The following is a 23,116-nucleotide window of genomic DNA, read 5'->3' on the forward strand; positions in this document are numbered from 1 at the left end:
GTAGCATTTCAATGCAGGTAACTTCATGAAGTTTCTATTTTACTCTATTTCTACAAAACTTCCATTACGTTCAGTTGAGAGCTAGTCCATACAGGTGACAGACCTTAAAGCCCTACTGACCTGACCAATCAGGAGGTTTCTACTTTTGGGCAAAATTAATTGCTTTCTAGGCTCTGCTGTAATAACTAAACGGTCAGCCCACACGTAGACACAAGCGGACATCTTAATTTAAATGTTTTTATCTGAAGCTGGACTGCCACCAAAAATCTATCTATTTACAAGCAAAATTTGGTACAGCCAGTAAGACAGACAGATGTCTCAAGTGCCCCCCTGACGACCACAGCCTGCAAGTTCTGCAGCTCTGTACAAGTCCACAAATGCAACAGCAGGACTTTCATTTGTTTATTAATTCCATGCTGAGCAGTAAATAAAGGTCAGTACATTGCAACTTTTTTGGGGGTCTTGTAACTATTGAACTGCAAAAATTAGCCATGAAAAATCTAATCTAAAAATTAATTGTTGTCATTACAATCTTGTTTTTTCTCCTTCAGATCAATTTCTGACATGAATCAAGCAGCTGATTTTCTAGAGCAGATCTACACTATAAATACTATTTCACAATCAAAATGGGGTATTGGAAAAAAAAAAGTGAGGTAAGCACCTATTTCTGCCTGGGAGTGAATCTGGACACATCTGGCTACCACCACAGCAAAGAACACAATCCCCGGGTTTCACTGAAACATGACGGAAGGTAAGGCAAGCTCTGATCTGGCTGCGGGCCGTCAGGAGGGTACTGTTACCTTTTTACTGCATCAGGAATGAATCCTGCAGCAGGAAGGACGTTGCACCAGGTTAAGTCATACTATCTTTTCCAGTCCTTGTTAAAACGAGTATGCTTTTCATTTTTCACTCAGTGATTATAGCTAAAAATTGTAGATATTTTAGAAACAAATCTGTCATTAAAATGCTCCTTTCCTCTTTCAAATTCCTATCAGTTATACTACATGCTCCACGTATATTACATTTTAAACGCCTGCCATCTATTCATCTTCAGATACATTAAAGAAAGAACTAAGTTGACTGGAGCAATTTCAAACTCAAAATGTCTTTTCATCCTTACTCCACAAGACAAATTAGATTTGCAAGCATCCAGACCTCAAATGTATTTGCTCTTTAATAATTTAAGCACTGAAAGGTCAAGCAGCTCTTTTCTGTTCCCCTTTATCAAAGTCCAAGTGCTAATGAAAAATAACTAAATCCTATCTGCTGCCCAACTTCTACACAGAGCTGTTCCTCTGATAAATTAACACGTTATGAGCACCTGAGTCAACGGAAAACTGACAGAACTTTATGAGTAATATGTTTTACATTTGTAAAAATGAGATCATCTTGCTAACGAATTTTACCAAATCACCCCAATTATAACCATAATCCAAAAGCTTCCTCTAATTCTTACAGTTAAAATTGCTTTCTTGAATACGTAACAGCTGAATTGCCTATGCTGAAAAGGATTCAAGCTTAATGAATTGAGATAGCACCACATCAGAACTCTACTATTCCTCTGATGTATTAGTCATATTTCCTGCTTGTTTAAAGATGCGTTATTCCTTTTCCATACCTCTACATTTCAGAGAATAAAGTCTTCCTACCTGTAATCTGAAGAATAAAAGTGGAAAGTGCCAAAAGTATATCAGCTATTGGTAGGACTTAAATTGAACTTTCTGAAGGAACAAAATTTAATTTAGGTTTAATTCAAGTTATACTGTTCTACTATAGAAGTCCAATGCCTTAGAAATTGAACACAAAATCTACTTTTAGATAGACTTAAACTTACTGTTAAACCAAGAAAGGGCAATATACGAATTATTTCTAACTCAGGGTTCAACTATTTCAAATTTTGGCAGAAAAAAAGGTGTCTGGGAAAGGCAGCATTTATGCATTTTCAAACTGCTTTTTGTTTTGATAACCGCAGAAAGGTTCCATATTTAAATAATTGTGCAGAGGCACAGACAAAGCAGTATAAGGATGGTAATTTTAGTTTAGAAAGTAGATATACTAGGCTTCTCAGATGCTTACTGAAATGGATTGCTTAAAATAAAATGCTCTCTCAACACTTCCTGAACATATCAATTTGTTTTCAGACAAAGCCGAAAAAGACATAAAAGAAGAAAACACTTTCACCTCATATTCAAAGATGTTAAGAATACTTAGACATAAGACAAATGAATCAAACATAAGGCATCTCATGACAATTTAAAAGAAGACTTAAGTGTATATCCAGTCTTAAATATATGAAATGATGGGTTTTAATAACTTGCTGAATCAGGACATCATTACACATTGCAAAGTGCAAAAAGTCAAATTTTAACCAATCAAAGTCTTAATCAAAGAAAGAAAACCATTTTCCAGAAGAGGCTACTTGGATACAAGCATGAACTTAAGGATTCTTAATAGAAAAGTGCTTTAAATGTACAAAGGCATACGTCAATTGAAGCTCAGGAATTTATAAATTACGTCTCCACCAAAAGTAATTCCAAACTGGAAATAAACAGAAAACAAGTTTGATTACTTCACTATTGAAATACCAGCCCAGTTTTTCATCCTTTAAACAGTCTTGATGCTTCACCAAACTGGACGCAATTTATTGAGGCCATCAGAAATGTACAAAGACTGCAAAGCTTTTAAGTTCCACTAATGCAGTTCTGACCAGCTTTGTAAACTTTTACAAACTCTGTGTTAACAGTGATGCTGTAGAGTCTAATCAGAAATTTTTTGCTCTTTTAATAGGGCTCTTCTTAGTCTTTTTAAAAACATACATAACTCGTAAATTTTATCTCTATCTCTCTTCATTGCATGCTTGCTTTGTTTTAATGCCAACAGAATGAAACAACAGAATAATCCTTTAAATCTACATATTAATTGTTATTTCAGTTATTTATTCCTATAATCTTATTTTATCTATACATTAGAATCATTTCACCCTATTCTTTTATAAAAATATTGAAGTTCCAATAGATAGCAAGGCTAAGAAAGCCATAAACCACTTTGTTTTCTCAGTTTTAAGTCAACTGATGATCTCAAATTCGTAACAGTCCAGAGGATCCCTATACTTTCACTAGTAGTTATCTGGACACTGAAGAGAGTGGGTAGTTTATCTGGGAGAAGTGTCTCTTCTTGCCCAAGCAGCAAAAACTAAGCAATTGGTATTGGAGTTCGGATTTCTTTTTTCTTTTCCTTTTCCTTTTTTTTTTTTTTTTTTCTTTTGAGAGAGAGAGGGAGAACCAGCATTGCCATGGGTGCGATAGGAAAAAGACCAAGGACTCCTTGGGATTAAGGCCAGGGAGCTTCTAATTAGCAAAAGCACAGATTGAGTATTCCTATTTATGACAGTGAAGCCTGTTCAAGAGAGCTCCCTCCTGAAAGTACTAGCAGGAATGTTTTATTTGGGAGATCACGGAGACCTTTTTCGGCTCTGTTCAGGAAAAATCCAGCCTGATTCAATAGCTTCTAAAATGAGAAAAAGAAATGAAATAACTGAAAAAAAAATCCCTGGAATAACACAAGTTTCAGATATAAAAATACAGAACTTACAGTAAAAAGGAAAAAAAATCTACAACAACAACACACCACAACTGCAAATTAAAGTTTCTGTGCCAACAATGCAAGTATTGTGAAAGTAATATACTAAGATTTAATTTATATAGTGAAAAAAAGAAGAAAGACCGGGCAATGTTGCACATAATATTGACAACACAGAAGCAACCAAAATTTTTGTGAATGTTCAGATTTAAGTGCTTGATACACCAGTGTTAAAGGTGTATTACATTTTCTTTTGAGTGAAGGGACTCTTTACTAGAACTTGTTTGCATGTTTACTTGAAGGCAGGAAGTTTTATGGAAACAAAAGGTTTCACAATCTTTGACCTATTTCTAAGTCTGTGGGATAGTTCCTGTTTCTACAGGGTACTAAGAGGAGCAAGACAAGAAATATTTGACACCAGTTACTTGCTCAAACTTGTGCAGAATGATTCTACTTCCACAATTGGCTTTATTTGCTGGCTTTGCAAGCCCAGAGGTAACTCTGATTAGCTTCTCAGAGGCAGGCTCTGTCCTTGTTTTCAGAGACACTACTACTAGCAGCTGGAGCTTCCAGCTCAAGGGAAAAGTCCTGCATCGAAATTGGAAAAAGCCACAAGTCTTTCTGAATTCGACCCAGAGTGAACACAAAAGAGGGCTATTATAACCCAGCACCTCCACTGTCATGCAAGGAGCCATATTTCTCAGATGAGTCAAGGTAGAAATGCCTAAACAGTTGTAGAGGAGACGATAAAGACAGCTTACGCTCAGCCCCTAGAAGTACTGCTAAATGTAAACTCTCAGGTGTCCTAATTAGCTTTATCTTCACAGGGCCAAGTTTGCTGGGAGGATAGGATCTAGTTTTTAATGTAAAACTCTTAAGCCTCTTTATGACCACCCAACTGTTTCACATGGACAGTCTCAAAGACTTAAAGGCCAGTATTTACAAAGGGGATTTTCTGGCAAAAAATACATCCAAAGCTCTCTGTAGCAATCTTATGTACATATATAAGGTATCCCTATGGTTCTTGAATGGGCAGTACTATGTCACTGAAAGGTAAGGGTATTTCCTGGTCTCTTCTCCAAGGACATTTGCAAGGGAATAGGATAATGCATTCCCTGGAGAAAGAAAACATTTGTTACATGATACCTTAATTGCAGCACAGTCAGATGGGCTCTGAAAAAGGTAATCATTGGCCACGGTGAGCTCATTATGGATTTAAATCTTTCTGCTAAACACAGAAGAACTGATAAATATCTATTTTATGAGCTTGGACTTCCTAGGATTTAAGGGAGACATCAAAGTGTCAACTCCAAAAATTCTCAGAAGAAAATCTACAAGAAACAAATAGGAGACAGTACTGCATGCTCCTTCTGTCTTCTGATGGCCAGATTGCTGCCTCCTGATCCCAATGACTTAATGTATTACATTTTCTCCTTTAGTTCCTCATATACGGATCCGTTCTTTTAGAGAATATATACACACTAAGTCAGGGAGAGAGTCTGCCCAGCAGACCTTCAGCCTTGTAATCTCAGACAATCAGGTATTTGCTTGTCATGAAATGTTTGCACAACGAAGGAATTTATGATTTTCTGTGTTTAATTATGTTATCATAAACACTGACTCAAAATGTAACTTTGTTTTGTAAGCAAATTCAGAAAGAGAAAGAGGGAGTAGAAGAAAGCCCTTTTAAGGAATTAGGTTTGTAATTTTTTAGGAGGAGGGTAAAAGATTGCAAACATAGATGTGTTAGTGGATAATCTGCATTAAAAACATATAGTATGATGCTGGACTGCAATTTTAACTTACTCCAGTTAACTTTTATCAAAGTCCTCTCTTTGCCAAATCAATAAATTCAATACACTTATTAACCTACACTTATGCACATCAAGTATTAGTCTACTACTAAAAGTCTACGAAAATCGGTAAGAACTGTTTGACAAACATGTATATGAGTGGTGGTTAGATGTAGTGCCAACCATAAGACCATAATCTCCTCTGCTATAATTGGGATTCACTGATTGGCAAAGGAATAAATAATGATAAATACTTTGATAAATACTGATGAAAAAACCTCTCTCTTCCCCTGGATATAGAGCCCCATGGTTAATTACTTTTGATTATTTAAATGGTGCCTAATTAGGATTTGCTTCAGAGTGATACTACCACACTGGCATACAAGCTTAAGAAACTGTATGTTAGAATTATGAAGAAAAGGATGGCAAGGATCCAACTAAGTCTCCACAACTGTGGACTATTTTATTCTAAAATAAAATAAAGCTATTCCTACCCCCACTATCCAAGGGATTGACTATTAATATACATTAATATATATTGTATTGTCTTGACTATTAATTGTATAATTACAATTACACGATTATTAATTGTATAATTGTATTGACTATTAATATACTGTATTGACTATTAATATATATTGTATTGTATTGCATTAGTCATGCCTCTCATTTAGCTATAATCACGCATTTCTACCCCTATTTTTTCTATAAATATATACCTGTATAGGCCACTTTGTCATTTTGAAGGTAAAGCTTTTATTCTTATTTCTCTCACTGAAAGAAAAAGATGCACTGCAGACCACAAGAAAAACTATTATTAGAAACACTGTACTTTTTCTGAAACACTCATCTCCTCTCTCTGACTTGTGCTCTCCAAACCTGCTCTGGATTCATGTATTTGCCTGCTTTTCAAACTTTCCAAGTGTCAAGGAAATATGTAGATTTTGTACATATTCTGTAGTCCTGCACCATAATAAAGTGAATATAAACTGAAAATAAAATTAAATCTATTTATGATGGTACTATTTCACACTGACTTCATTTTGTACAAGTGTTACTGATGCAGGACAAGAGAATATATTCACAAATTGACTCAGGCATTAACTGTATATTTGCTTGATGAGTAAATCACATCTTAGATGCAGATCTGCCTACGCTGAATCGATACCTAGCTACTAAGTAGAGTGCAAGGGACAGGCTAAGGAAGGCACCACAGATCTGGCAGTGTATTTCTCAGGAAAGGTAATATTTATATTAGTAATTAAATCATTATTTAATTAATAGTAGGCAATTGATTATTATTTATCATGACTATATTACGAAAGCACATCACGCTTTTGTAAGATTTCTGAGGAAATTGCTAATCCAAGAATGACTGCTACCAGCTCTCTGTCTACTCACGGTGACTTCCTGAGTATTTTCTGAACTGCTCTAGAAGTGTCTTCTGACACTTGGCTTCTCCCATAAATAACTAAGGTATGCACAAGCTTATCATCCTTTTAATAGGTATGTCACCGATTGTGCTTTCAATAGGTACGACATCATCTTATTTTGGCCATATAGAACCTCTCCGCTGATCTCTCTTTTATGGATAAGGGATAATAATGTTCCATTTACATTGATCAGGTAGTTGGGCTCTTTAAATGCCATTTGAAACAGAAGATGTTTAAAAGCCTTATAAACAGACTAAGACACTGCAAATTTTATGATGGGAAGTTTAAAACTTTTACCCAAGAACATGCCATATTCCCATCTGCATTCCACACATCATCTGTGATCACCAGCTCCCACCCTCAATCTGCTCAGCTCCTTTTAATATCTCCTTACTATCGGCTGGGAAAGAGGCAACACATGCTGTGGCCGCTTCCAAGCTACATATGGGCTTGCCGGTACATGAGCTGTAGCTGTCTACTGGCAGACCAAATGACACTAACTACTTCCGTATGGATGCTAATTTGGGTCTTTCCTCTGTACCAAGAGATCCCAAACTACCATTTTTTTAAGAAACCAAGAGAAAATTAGGCACGAACTTTAACTTAGTTTATGTTCCAGAAATTTTAATTCTTATCTTGGATACGTTATGTAGCACATACAAGCCAAGGATCATTTCCTTCATCCATTTCACCATTGAGCAGGTTTTGCTCCTACTCAAGAGTAAGGGCATGGTCCCTCTAAATGTCAGATACTATCGATCTCTTTCACAAGGCTTTATGCTCTGAACTTAAAGCACAAACAGCATTACCACTAACTTGAATGGTGCTGGCCTAAACTGAGCTAAGGCTTTGGATTCTCCAGAGCTTTGAGACTGACCTCACTATACAGTAATATAAAAGGGGATGCCTCCTACTTCCTTCAGTCTGCTCACCACAGAATTCTAAAATGAATGAAAACCAAGGATGGATTGTGAGAATAAAGGAAAACATTCCACAAAGCCACTATTCAGAGATCTTCTGCTGGACATGATGAAAGAAGTGAGTGAAAAAAGAAATAATTCTCACCTGACGACTATCTATACATATAGCTGCTTATTATGACAGTAATCACAACTGCTGAGTTGTTACAATCATTCATAAATATTTTTCTCTCACAGGTAATTTTGAGAGAAGAAAATGCTATTTCCCTTTGTTTTCATTTTGCAGATAAAGATGCAGAAAGCAAGATATATTGACTTGGAGGAAGCTACACGGACTGTCTGTAGCTGAATCAGAAATAAAACCTCAGTCTCATCTGCCTCTTGCTCCAGTGTTGTATCTTCTAGGCCATCTTTCCTGCAGTAAGATGACTATGATTTTCAGCAACCAGAAACACACTGTAAGTCCTTTCCTGGCCTTCTGAAGAGGCATAGCAACTCTTCATCACTACAACAGAGCTCTCCCTTGGGGGAGATGGGCCTACTCAGTATCTGGGCTGCTTTGCCCAGATGTACAAAGAAAATAAACAAAAACTGTTACAGAGATGTATTTCAATAGGTTACTTCTGTTAATATGAATGACTTAAGAATCCATTTTTTGGGTATGCAGCTTCTTCTACTGTGTCCTGTTAGTGCCTCCATCTTCATTTATCTCAAGCAATCCCTTATTCAAAGCACGGTGGAAAGAAGGAAGGGGAAGAGAGTGAGAGAGAGATTGCTGTAAAATCTTGTTGGAATAGGAATGTAAGTTAGTCCTTAATTATGTGGGAGGCATTTATAATGAAGATACCAATCACCAAAGTTTTGTAGTTTTAGGCAACATTTCTCTCCAAAATTGCTCACAGTTACTGATATGATGACTGTCTCCATCTTTCAAAATCCACATTAAAAACACATTCTTTTATCAGAAGTCTAGAGTTATAAAAATATTCTCAGTATGGAGTATAGTGAAACAAATGCATTTTGTTTTTTGCAGCTTAAAGAACAAACAGGATAGCCCTTTAAATGCTCAGATTTTTACATCTGTCATGCTGTGGAGGTCTTCCTGCTTAGCATAGCTCAGAGAAGAGGATGCAACTCTTTGAGTACAAAAAGCATCTGACCTAAACTGATCTTGTTCATAAATGTAATAATGAAAACAGGTAATAGCTGGTCTTGCACAGGCTATTTTTGTTAGATGCCACATGTTTGATATAATAAATAGATCCACAGTGTTGAATATTCTGTTCTTGTAACTTTAATCTCTCCTTGTCCTGGTTTGCTCAAGATAAAATCAGTTCTAAATTGCTTTGGAATATTAGCTGGGTACCACGAATGTATTTTGTATTCTCTCAACCATAACTCATTACAAGGAACTCGCCTGGCATCAATAAGTCACTATCGCTTTTGTGTGTGTAGATGTGTGTGCAAGAGTGTGTGTGGCTCGACACCCTGTTGCTAGGCTATTTAGTGATAAAATCTGATATAATAAAATATTAATTACAGCTGAAAGGTTGGGTGAGAAATATGAACTCAATTACAGTTCTATATTGTGAGCAAAGGGCAGGGTGAAAAAATCCTTTAGTTATGGAAGTTTGGGATAATAAAAGAACAACTAGAACATTAGACTCAAGCTGAGTGCTCCCTAAAAGGCCACCTGTTATTAATCTTTACATCAGGCATAGAATTTCAAGTAAATTAGTTTGGGATGAAAGATTTTTTTCTGCTGATTATTTTGTCTTAACTAATCTACAGATTTCCTTATCGGAGCACTTTTTTCTTTGATGTCATTGCAATTTAATAATTAAAAATTTGTAACAAGTACAAGGATATAGCAATTTTAATTAAAGGTTAGAAATCATAGGCACTATGCAAAATGATCACCTTATATGGTATAAAAATAGATAATTTCTATTTTTCACAGATTTTCATAGTCATCTCTAAATGTCTCTGTTTCAGTCAGATAAGACTGCTTCTCAGAGCCAAGTTGAAGCAGATGTGAGCAAATTATTTTAAGATTCTTTTAATAAACATGTTTCTGTTCATCTGTTCAATTTACCTGAGTGTGGAGTTCAGATGAATTACCAAGGTCTTAACAAAATGTGACCAGATTGTAAACAAGCACAACTGTGAGCAGAAGTTAGTCCAAATCAAATAATATGACCTTGGAACCCTATGCATAGTGGTGAATTGTAAGAATGGAGCAATCTTATCTATCATTGCAGGCTAAAATGTGCCATTACATCACAAAATAAGATTTTCATTGTCTGAAGAATTGAATCCTTGAAGGTTTAAGGTTTTAACATTGTTTTGTTTCAGTGAATTTTGCTGAAACTATGACAGTGTTTTTGGTACCAAGCCATAAAATATATTTTGAATTAATTTACATTTACGATACTTGGAACAATCCAGTGACTATTTCAAAGCTTTTTAATCAGCTCTCTGTTCTTCATCTAGTGTTTTTAAAAAGAACACAGAAAAATGATAAGTTCATAAAGAGAAAAAAAATATCTTGGTACAGCAAGCAAAGTGCTTTTATCAGCCAATATTACACTATTTAACTCACAAGTTTGCAGGCTGCCAAGGCCAATTTATAAAACAACTGGAAGCATGGAATAAGGATTAAAATCATAGATTAAAAGAAATTAAAGAAAACAAAATTGTCTGAAATCATTTAGCTTAAAAAGAATGAAGTTAGAGAGGATCTGAATGAAATATTTAAAACTGAAAGCCATGGTAGAGCTGACTGATCCTTTCAGTCTGTCTCAGAGAAAGGAAATATTGATGCTCAGTGCTATTAAAGTAAAAAATCAATCGGGAAGAAACAAAGGGAAATTCTGAACACATGCAAACCAATACACAACCACCAGTGACATCACGCAGCTGATCTCAGAATAAGAAGCAGTATTTGCAAAAGCATATGCCTGACTAATATTCAAAGGAAATTCAATAAACCTTGCAAATCATAGGTCTGCTTCTGACCACACTGGAAAGATTCATTACAACACACTTTCAGCTCTGGCGAAGTCACTGATAAGTGACTTGTCAGGTTCTGAGGGGTTCCTTTCTGCCATCCAAACCAGGGTGAAAAAGCAGTTATTTTTTGCACCACAGAATATGATACAATGCTATTCTCCAATCTTCATGATGGAGATAAGGAATAGATTTAGCAAGGTCTAAGAGATCAGTTTACTCGCATTCCTAACAAAATAAGAGAGAAGAATCCTACTTCCCAGGGAAGCTGCTAGTTCTTTAAGTTGGAAGCACGTGCTATGTTCTTTAGACTAAATAATTTTGAGATTTAAGAATATCTTTAGAAAATATTATACTACACTGTTATCAATCTGCAATGTTCAGCTATGCTGGATGTCATATGATGAAACACTGTGTGGAATTCAAAAGGTCTGAAAAATGGAGTAAGAGGCAGTTGTCATGCAAGAGCTGGCTTGAATCTTTTCTACATTCAAAGAAATCCAGGGCGACCTGCAAACTACAGGTCTGTTCCTGAATAGCCTTGAAGGAAATTAACAGCTACACAATGATAAACTAAAAGAATAATGAAAAAAAGTGTTTGAGAAATAAAGTGAGAATAGTAGATAAATAAATAAAGAGAAATCATCTTCAGAAATAGGAATATTTCCTCAGATCTATCTAATCTGAAACAGAAATGGTAAGACACACTATTGCTCATTTTCCTGTACACAACTTCCAATCTATTTTTATTATATTAGATGTTGCATCCTAGATCAGTGTTTTTCACTCTATGCTCTGCAAATTTCTAGAGGCGCACGGTTAGAAAGGTAAGAAAAAAACCCTATGGCTTATAGATATAAAATAACAAAATACAGATCTGTTACTCCACTGGAATATTTTTAGGGGTTTACAAATCTAAAACAAAAATGAAAAAAAAATCAACAGACAGATGGGACAATGCTACTATAAAGCACTAAAACCACTTCTGTTATGAAATAAAATTTATAAGTAAGCAATACTCTTCAATACTTGACTCTCTTCAGTACTTCCCAGCAAAACATAAACTCTTGCAGTGATATGACTATGCCATGAAGGTGGCCATGAGGTGTGGAAGCTCTGCAACTGTAACCACATCCACATGCAAACTATGGGAAATTGCATAGCTCTTACCCATTTTTCAATGAATGCAAAATAGCACACACATGCAAATTAATCAAGGGGCCTGGGTATTATGCAGAGATGAAGAGGTAGTATTTGGAGTAGGAGATCAGCTAATAGATTTATGACATAAAGTTACCACTAAAATAGTGAGATCTTTCTATATTCCACAAAGCAGTGCACGGGAAGCTTACTCCTGAATTGGGCTGGGGAATTAAGCAAACAGATGTGTTACAACAAATGGACTAAATAAATAGAGGGAGAATGCTTATTTTCTCCTTTCTTCAAGGATGCTCTGCAACCTGCTGGTTTGCATGCTGCACAGAAAAAAGAAATGTACTTGCTGAGACAGCTGAAGGAATACACAAGCCAATTTCAACAGCTTTTTTTGACTCAAAGCTTGAAAACTTTATTGCTCATTAAAGCACTTACAGAGGATATTGTTTTCCATCTATTCAACCAGGGGATAGAACATGGAGCCCTGAGAGACTAGCTCAAACAGAGCTGCTCTCGTGGTTTAAGATGCAGTTTCATTTGTCCATTCTTTCTCTGGCAGATGTTATGACTTCATGAGAGACTCGGTGGTGAGAAGCAAGTGCCTATACTTCAGCTGCTTACAGAAAAGTCTAGTGTTACCACGTAAGCAGCCCAAGGACCAGATACATTTTCTCCTGCCAGCTCTGCTATGGGTTTGGTAACCTCTGATAGAGAGGCAGAACAGTAAGTGAGAGACAGTGATTTCTTAAATCTTCACAACAAAATTATTGTCTCTCAGTGCTATCATCTCTTTCCACAGCCAAAATGCAGTGAGCCCTGGTCCACTAATTTGGAAATGGAGATTACTGTCTGTGTTCATTTTCGCCCTTTCTTTTCTACCAAGAAAGCTCTGCAGGACACTCTAATCAGCAGTGCAGAATGATGTAGGCAGATACACAAAAACAATCTGTTTTTGTGGCACTGTCCCCAGTTTCTCAGGGCTTCTGTTGACAAAAACAGGGCTGACCTGTATTCTGCCAGTGAAGGTATAACTCTTCCTCCTCCCTGCACTGGGAATGATTTTGGTAGGATTAACTGGCACAGAAACCCTGGCAGCATGACACCTTACAGCTCTTCCCAGAGGAAATCTGGCCATAGATAAAAGATTCTGTGCAGTTCAGGATTAGAGCAGCTGTTAAATACAGATGAGATTCTTGCTGTTCGCTTCTACTCTTTATGAGACTAATCTTGAAAACAGCTTCAGCTCTAGATATGAGAACACAGTTAATTTGTTCACTCTCATCTTATCTCCCCATAGTAAAACCTCCCTAAATTCATGATTTTAGAATATCTTAGACTTCTATCCTACCACTCTCTGAGACTGTTTTAGGCTAAGGCATTTATACTGCTTCTGCTAAACAGTTGCTGCTTTCAGTTGTAGAGCACAGTGACTCTAATGTTTCTTTATGTCATTTAATGTAATCCAGTTGAGCAGATTAGCTTTTACTTAGCAATGCTTTATAGTCATGATGCTTGTGGCAAATGCTGGTGATTTCCTTTCCTGCTTAAATAAGCAGTATAACAGAAAGAAAGTTTTCATGTTGATGTTCAGTAAAATGAATAATCCTTCACCATCAAGTAAGGGAAATGGTAGTGTTTCACGAGGAGCACATTCATAGCTTTTCTTCCTCTTTCCATGTAGCATTCCCCTTTATTCTTTCATCTTCTTTAATACTACTTAATATCAAACAAAAACATTTACTTGTTTGCTTAGAACATAACATCAAAATGCTTTAGTATAACAACATACAAAACAGCTCAATCAAGTATTATTTACACTGAGAGTTAGGAATCCATTCGTGTACTAGTAAGAAAATCTTTATTAATCCAGCCATTTATATGAGTTCTTTATTCTCTAGCAAACACTAACCTTGCTCACAAAAAACAACCAATACTGAAAGAAAAAATTCTGATGTCCACTATGAAAATGTCTAGTACGCAAATGCGCCATTGTTGAAGAATCTATGGAAAAGTAATTTAAACAGTAGACTTTTCTTTCGTGTCATAATCCAAGTTAGGAAAAAAAATCGATTTTTGGCTCCTTGATCTGTGTGGCCCTCTTGACAAAGCTTGGCTTTACTGGGGAATGATATACGCAGACCAGTGGAAAGGGATTTTTGGCATCACAGCTTTGGAACGTTGCACCCAAGAGCAAAAATACTGATGAAGTTCAAACCGCCAGGAAACCAGAAAAATTGTCGTGAGGTGGTAAACCACACTGTAAAGTCTTATCACACACTGACATCATGGCTATGGGAAGGTGACACATGCATAATATATAGTAATACCAATACTGAAAGCTCCCAGAGACAGGAATGTGTGGTATATGCCTGACAATTCGTAACACAATTTTACAGCCTCGATCAGCACCATAGTCACAAACAGCTAACTATGTTGGTAACATACAGCTACTGTGGTATAGTTCTTCAAAAAATGACTTTAGAATGTCTCCAGAAAAGCACATCCCCATATAAGCCTGTTCAACAGTCACTCAGGAAAATGTGACTGATTTATGTGGCTACAATCCTTCCACAGCACACAGTAAAACCAAAATAAATTCCTAGAATACATTAGTAAAAATGAGACAACAGCATCTCTTTCCTCCATTTTCAAAGAGGGCTTTGGTTGTTCTGCGTTTGAACTCAAGTATGTATAAAATGAGTGCACTTCTAAAATTGCGTAATGCCGTAGTTCCCAGCGACAGTCATAACTCCTTCATTACGGTCCCTGAATTCTTCAGGCCTGTTTTAAAGCCAAGCACCTATCTCCTCCAAGACAAGTGCTCAGCAAATACACCTGAGCCAAATTCACCGTCAGCAGGAAAGAGGAATGGGTTTCTTACAGAGCCCAGAGGCCTGTTCGGAGAGATTAAAGTGGGACCTTTTACACTGCCTCTGTGACATGATTTAATGTGCCCATAAGGGAGGAACTGCTTAAACTCAACCAGTAGGAGAAGTTCACATACAAACACCAGAAAGGCACTTTATGCAGGGCATTACAGTATAGCTGTCCATCTGCTTAGGATACAAATGCCTGAGGTCTTTTATACAAGATGTGATAGTGGCAGGCCAGCTTTTTTTACAACAAACTAATGGCTCAAGCACATCCCCAGAAGCTGGAGTCCTGAGCTCTACATTTCCTTCAACTAGAGAGGCTTTTGTCACACAGCTCCCACCTTCTTCCCACCTAAGAGTGTTATTTTGGCCTCCTGTTGAAGCTGGCCCAGCATGCAGACAGAAGCAGAAGAATCACAGGAGGAGGAGAGCATTCACAAAGAAACCTGCCTAACCAAATGGCTGCACACTCGCCTTATATCCCTGGATATATCTGCTTTTTATTCAGTGACCATACAAAATAAAACACATTAAAACTTCTGCAAGAAAGGAAGAGGACTTCAGGTCTCTTGATTGAATAGGAGGAGATGTAAAAGCTTTGTGCTCCCGAATAGAGGTTTCTATTAGGTTACTGGAAATATAGTAAAATTTGAGAACAGGCCAGTTGATTTGCTAAGACTTAGCTGCCTATAGACCACCTAGCAGTAGAAGGCTGTCCTCCCTCCTATTAAAAGGTTAGAACGGTCCCCAGCAGGGCTTTGTTATGAGCCAGCCACCATTTCTGGACACAGATCAGGGCCCATTCCCAGCTGGCAGTCTGCACCCGACCATTCTGCCTTGGAGCTGAACAGGATGAACACAGACTGTTTTCAGTCACTAGGTCTTAGTGCCAGAGAACGGTACTGGGCATGCAAAATCCACCAGTAAAAATACTGGTGCAAGGTCTGAACTTAAGTAGGCTAAACAGGGCCTTTGGAGCGCTGAGTAGTCCTTCCTCAAAAAATGACCGCAAAAAAATGGCACTGCTCTGTTGCACGTGTAGCCAGAGACCAGTGTGCTCATTCTAATAAGCAGATCTAACAAAAACAAGTTTAATCATGTCTGACAGATGTTGGCTTTCTGGCGCCAGAAAAAAACAGTATGAATTTCAAAAGCTTACTGTTCACCAAATGAACCGCTCCTGGACTTCAGCCTTCACCAGGGAGACCAGAAACACCCAGCGATCCAAAGGCTGTTACGAGAAAACTAGCCTAGCTGAACAAGATTATGAAAGGGAATAAAAAAAGCACTACAGAGAAGACTGTCGTAAGGAATTAGTCAACGATATGGTCTCCACTGCATCCTACTTAGGGCCAGCATATTGAGGGAAGGTCAAAAGAAAACAAGATTTGGAGTCTTTTAACAATGCTGCAAATGTCTTAGCTGTCACTTTATACATAAGCTGTTGAGAAAGCAGTGGTGAGTTATGAAACTGAAAAATAATCTATTCAGAGATATAGAATAATCTATTCTCTCTTCTGTTCTTGAACTGCTCTAGCTTGCTTTATCTGTCATACATTAATTTACAGCAATCACATGACAGATAACATTACGTGTTGGGTTCTCAGTGGCATAGATTTCTACTTGAAGAAATCAAGAATCAATGTTCCATTTATCCGGGGACTGTGTGAGAAGTCACGATAAAAGTTATCATGGACATTTCCGAACAAGTCAGGAGGACACATGAGGCTACACTGAGCATGCCTAGGTAACTCGTACCATAAATTCTAACTCAAGTCACAGTAAAATCCAAGGACAAGTTCTACAGCATAGCAAAAAAGAATTACAACATTTTTACAGCATAAGCAATTACCGTACTGTTCCTTCAATGAAACTGAAGTTGACCCTTTTGCTGTAAATAAGTATACTTGTTGCTATAAAGAAGTGACAATTATGGGCACCAATAAAACCCCATTCCTTCAGTATCACAGACATCCTCAAACAAGTTTACTGGCTGCCTTATGGGTTGTAAAACTATAATCTGGAAATACAGTTTGCAGGCAAGAGCTGACCCTACAATTCAACAATACAATTCAACGCTTCATGTTTACAGACCCTTAAACAACATAAAGTATACTTGTGACAAGCAAATAAAAAGAGCAGATTTTAAGTTCCCTTCATGCTGCATAGGCCTTGTGGTCTCATTGTATTTCAAAAGGCTGTATTTTATACAGGACAGTTCAGAAAACTAGTAAGTTAGTAATGCTACTAGAACATGCATAGTAACATTATTTCAGCATAACAATTTCTTTATCACAAATCCACCAAACATCTAGGCTATTTTATCAGAGCTCCTGAAAAGCAGAAAGTTCACTTTTCATTTATTAGGAAGCTTTCCAGATCTCTCCCTTCTCATGTATACTTTGGATAGTTCTCTCCCGAGCTGTCTCTATGTCAGATTTTCTTTTTTCCTGTTACTGCATTACTACCCAATGTAGTAATGTCACTGGAAATAGAAAGAAATTACAGTAATATGCTAGAATTATATAACATGCTAGGTAGGAATTATAAGGGGTCAGAGCTAAAAATACAGATATTGTAATGCTTTTATTTGCATGTGCTGTTATGTTTTTGCCCACACAGAAAGCAAAGATGTCTCTTATTGTGCAAATCAGTTTTCCCACATTTCAGAACTCATTTACTCACTTATCCTGAATTTATAATCTTACTCATGATGTCTGCCTCCATAATTCATGCATGGAAATTCATCCTGCTCTTTTAACATGCATTACATAAACCTAGGTTGAGGTATCTGTATCTTCTCTGAGAAGTGGGTTTCAACTTTTAGGCCCAGTCCTTAGCCTGGCACGTACTTGCAACAGCAAAGCAAGTGTCCTATGGTCTATTTAAGGAGATTATGGAAAATATCCTAAAACTTCTGCATTCATAGTGCTTGAAACCCTGCTGCTTTTTGAGTTCTAGTGATGTCTGCCACTGCTTTCCAAACATCCTGGCTATTTTTTCTGTGGATTTCTTGATTGCCAGTGAAACAATATAGTCTGCTGGCTACATAAGTGTTGTCGTGTAAGCTTCAAGGACAGTGGTAATTAGTGGCTTCTCTGGAAAGCCGTCAGTCAGATTGGAGGGTCCTGTGCAAGATCTCTCAAGCTTCATAGATGATCCCTAAATTTTTTTTTTCCCTTGGAATAAATGAGGGAGGGATGAGAAAGCGATTGTGACCTCTGCTTCATGTGCAGTACCCGGTGATTCTAGCAGAGTCTGTTGTGTTGTATAAAACATCAGTTGGTGCTTTTCAGGTAGGACAATCACAGTTTAATTTTCTTTCTCCCATGGCTAATCAGCAGGTAGGAGGTAACTCTTCACTCATTCATTTAAGGACCACTGTATTACCAGTGCTGCTGAAATGGTGAAGCCACATACAGAATGAAATATGACCTGAGCTTCAGCTGAAAGAGGTTTCTTTATTCTGTGAATCATGATATGAATCATGCTGTCCCTACACAGGGTCCACATCCAGATAGCCCTAATTCCACCTGCGATAACAAACCTAGCATTTACCATGTGCCTTCAAAGGTCTGGATTAGGCCAGCAAGAAATGCAGTTCTCAGTAGAACTTAGACTGTCTGAAGATTTCATGAAGTGTTTACCTGATGAAGTAGTAGAAAGGAGTATACTGCCTTAGATAACACACAGGTTGGAACCTCTGTGGTATTCTTTAGCTATACTTCAAAATATCTAAAAAATTTATTTCTCCATAGAAAAGAGATTAGAAGATATGTTTCAAAACCAAGCACTGCAGCTAACGAAACGTCAGATTTATTTTCCCAGTAAAACTGTTCTTTTTTAGGGTACCCATTCTGTGTGTTGAAAACAACAGGCAAACTGATGATAAAGGGGATGCATTAAGAGTACACAAACTGCATTCACTCTAGCAGTCTCTCATTTCTGTGGCGAATTTGAACACCAATGATTCATGGTTTATCTGTGTGTGGTTTCCTTCACATGTTTTCTTCAAGGTTCTTTTAAATTATACTACTTGGAGTTGTGACAATTTCTCTCTCCCTCCCATCCTGTCTGGGCTTTTCAGCACTGTAGCACAGGCTGCAGCCCCAGGAGCTGCAGGACCAACTCCATAAACTCCAGACAGGAACTACCCGGGCATCCTAACGGGGTAATCGAGGATTTGAGGCCAAGTACTGCATCCTGGCGATGACAGGCTGATACAATTAGCTCTGCTTGGCCTTTGCGCTGCACGAAAGGAAAGCTCATCTCCTATCCATACACACCCACCCAAAGACCAGGCAGGCGGAGTCGAGTCTGGATGGCCCTGGCTTGTTTCTTATCCTTCTTCCTCCTTCTTCCAGAGTGCTGACTATTGCCAGGTGTTCCTGGTATTATCTGGGCCAAAACCTCTAGGATATTTATACTTAGGGCTTTTTGAGGATGTGGCGTAGAAGAGCAGGAGGAGGCAGGTATGCTGACGGTATTTTGCTGATTAAGCAAGTGAGATAAAGATGTGACAACATTCAACCTTTATTACAGCTAACCTGAATGGAAGTTTATCAGAAAAAGAAATTTTGCTTCTCCCTGTAGAAGTTAAAAGCTTGCAGCAAAACACAGAAAACTTTTCCAGCAAAGGTCACAAGAACTTTTTACAATGGAAGAACTTTTTATAATGTAGAAAATCAACAGGGTCACTAGCACTTCCTTCTAATGTAAATGTGTAGCACAAAATAAATACATGCAATCCCTGAGCATCACACTTTTCATTCCTGTGTATGAGTCAGGTCTTTCAAATAAATTAATATTCCTCAGCTGAAGTAAATGGAACTGCACCAGTCTATGTAATCGCAGATAATCTGGCCCCAGGGTCTTTTAAACTTTAGGCTAACTCCCACTGGAGAAGTACAAGGCAGAAATGAAATTGCCTTTGAAAAATGAGTCCCTCAATAAATGCTGAATACCTCTTATAAGAGAAATACTTAAAGTTGTCTTTTCATATGACTTTTTAAAAACTATACTAACTTTTAAATATATGTATCTTTGAAAAAAAAGATTAATATGCACACACAACAAATATATTCCACAATTTCCACATAGCTATCACTTTAAATTCAAAAACAAAAATCAAAATAGCTCAGCCAACAGTTAAATAAACAAATACATTCATTGTTACTTAATGCATTACTGCTTTAAACATATATAATTCCAAGATAATCTCCTTGAAATAGACACAGCAGCAGCTATAAAACATGCTAGACTTGAAATTGAAGACAAAAGCAAGCAGTATTTGTTGTATTAAAACTCTGACAAAACACATTTTAATCATGTCTAGTTTTATGAATTCTAAAACAACCTGGAATGCCATTTGGCCTTCATGATTAATGTGTACTTTATCATTGCAAATAGAGCTTCCTGAACAGCTCCTTACTGTCTACTTTTTGAAGCAATATTTAAGCAATCTTCCTTTCTCTGCTAGGGTTATTGTGAGGGAATTCTAAATAAGGTATCAGACACCAGGACTATTATTTATATTTGATTAGAGAAAAAAAAATTCATCACAGAAAAAATGCTGGATTTCTGAATCAGGTATATCTGAATTGGGTATCCTTGGATATTAACTTTACTGACTTGAACAGCAGAATTTATGCTCTCTTTATCCATCTCAGGAATTAAAGAATTTTATGTAACATGGCTGATGTGTTGATCAATAAAACAACAAAATCATTTACACTGCAAGTTTAGTGCAAGTTCAAAAATCTGCATTAACCAAGCTGGTGGTTGTAGCAGAATCAATATACAGGCATCTTTCTTAGTGGAGTGCATAAATGAAGTATGACTAAACTTTCCAAACCCAATGAATATAAATTAAGATAATAAAATCTGTACGCAGAATGTGTTCTGCAAGCTATCCAATGACACTATTCTTGAGAACATAATGCACAGTAAAATGTTACGAAACTTTTACTTTAATTTTCACTCTCTGCTTCATTCAGTATTGATATTATGAGTTCGCAATATTCATTTTATTTTCATTTCATTTTATTCGCAGTATTCATTTTATTTTAAGATCTATTGCAAAAGACTTTGGTAAATTTGCTGTAATGTGTTCATCTGTTTCTGTCAGTTCTACAGTTTGATGTTTCTTTACATCCCTCCTCCTATTTTTCTAAGCACTCATCTCCTTATTTGGCATACTTTAATCTCCAAACTAGCTTCTTGATACTGTCACTGAAGTTTCTGATGTATCACTACTACCACAGGAGTCAATCATCTTTAGTTCATGACACAGATAAAAGGAATGAAACTGTTTTCTTATTTATGGTCTAGCATGTTCGTGTTTATACAATAATGACTCCAACTAGTACCATTTTAATTCAAAAGCTTCAATTCAGAAGGACTGCACTATAGGTTTAGGAAATAAAGACAAACCTCAAATTGTTTAATAAACCCATTCTGTTCCTCATCTAATCTGCTAAATCAGTTTCATTAAATCTGATGTAATTGCTTTCTGTTTTTTCTTAGCTGGTTCAGACTTCTCTAGCATGTCACATTTTGTTTTTAAAAAGTTGTCTTACACACACATATTTATATACACACACAGATACCAGTGCAACAATATGTTGCACAAAACACAAACTAATTCTATTAAGTACCGAATAGTCTAAAGAAACCCAAAGAATATTTAATTCACTTATATATGAATATACCAGATCCATATTTCTCAAACAACAGAAATTACCAAACATGTCAGCATCAGAATGGAAATAGTCAACAGCCATTCATCACAGACAGAAACTCTTCCTAACAGTAACAAAAGGATTAATCACTATTGAGTCTACCTGATATATCAAAAGCAAAAAAAAACCCCAAAACCAAAACCAACCAACCAAACAAAAAAAACCACCTAAACCTCTGGAAAATCTGTATTTCTCTAATAGGTATTTTCATCTATTCAGGGCATTGAGCTCATGACTGGTTCTCATTCAATCTAGCCATTCCTCTGTTTTCCTCTCTGAAAAGCAGGCTTCTTTTATTCTAATCCATGTAAGACTTGCATAGTACTGTATATCAATCTGCGAAATGAATCACTGAAAATTGGAAATTCATTAGCAGATATTGCATAACACTAAAGAATCAGAGTTACTGGTTTTCCATTCCCCAGCCCCATTTCTGCTCTCACAGCCAATTAAATTTAAATACTTTATTAATGTTACAGTCCATATTTTTAAAATTAGCTAACTTACTAAAAGCTGATAATACTAAATCTGTGAAGTAAACAAGAGTGACTATTAAAAACACAGTAGCTCAGGATAAAAAATGTGATGTGCCCTTGAACTTGTAACACTGAAGTAAGCAATTACCTTAAAGAAGCCACCCACACAACAGAACTATGGCTTTGTTCCTTATCTTCAAAGAAAAAGCCACTTGCATCTGGATCAAATCCTTTAAACAATACCCAAGCACTCAACTTCAAAGCACTTCCATTTTCTTCGGTTATTTAATTTAATTAGAGCTAATACAGACATGAATTTAGACACTGATTGCTGTGTAGAAAATCCCCAGAAAACATGTTCAAGAAATTAATCAATTTGGTTTTAATTCTCTAAAGATTTTTCCCCCAGTACCTGACAGGAGCACCTCTGCTCTGTGCAGGTTTCAGCAAGACTGTCACAGTGCTGTCAGTTTGATTCAAAGGTGTTTCAAGTTCATACGGTGGCATAGAGGGTGCTAGAATAAGAAAAGAGGAAATAATAGTCATTATTTTTTCTTTCAAGACCTGTGTCTTTATTTCAATAGACAATTTTAAGGACTTGCAAAAGAAAGACCATATTGTTAGTCTAGCATACCTTGAGTTACAAAGTAAGTATCAGACAGTTGTTAAATAACAGCAGCAGAAAAACAAAGAAACACTAATTCATTGCCAATTTTAAGATACCCAGGAGATCCTTACAGCAGTAAGCTTCCAGAAAGCAGTGAGAATCCATGACTTGATGATGAAATATTTTTAGGTTATCACAAGAGGAGCACTTGAAAACGTACATGCCAAAGTGGCTGTAGCTTCTGAAAATACAAACCTAGCATTCTCAGTACATCTATGGTACCTGGATACACTCTCAGAACTTCCCATTTCCGCAATTTTAGTAGTGTTGCAACTGTCAGGGGGCTCTCGTCCACCACAGACATCACTTACAATAATAACACATGATTATCATCACGAGAGCTTATCTTAGTTTGAAGTCACACTCAATAGCACTTCAGCAAACTGGGTCTTCATTATACGGAATTACAGTTGTGAATGAAAGAAATGATGCCTCAGATACTGAATTCCACTACTGTTACTTCTTCATTGC

The 23,116-nt window shown here is 36.8% G+C and overlaps 1 protein-coding gene across 7 annotated transcripts in view; it reads right to left on the reverse strand.

Moving 5' to 3' along the window:
* The window catches only part of PTPRM (protein tyrosine phosphatase receptor type M), a 474,059-nt gene that overhangs the window by 185,645 nt on the left and 265,298 nt on the right, over positions 1-23,116 (reverse strand). For all 7 annotated transcript variants that reach the window (XM_062570156.1, XM_062570154.1, XM_062570152.1 and 4 more), the window contains exon 11: positions 22,391-22,493. In XM_062570156.1, the coding sequence (XP_062426140.1) occupies positions 22,391-22,493 (103 nt within the window). The remainder of the gene's footprint in view (positions 1-22,390; positions 22,494-23,116) is intronic.

This window comes from Rhea pennata, chromosome 2 (assembly GCF_028389875.1).
Source record: "Rhea pennata isolate bPtePen1 chromosome 2, bPtePen1.pri, whole genome shotgun sequence".
In the NCBI taxonomy this organism is placed as follows: domain Eukaryota; kingdom Metazoa; phylum Chordata; class Aves; order Rheiformes; family Rheidae; genus Rhea; species Rhea pennata.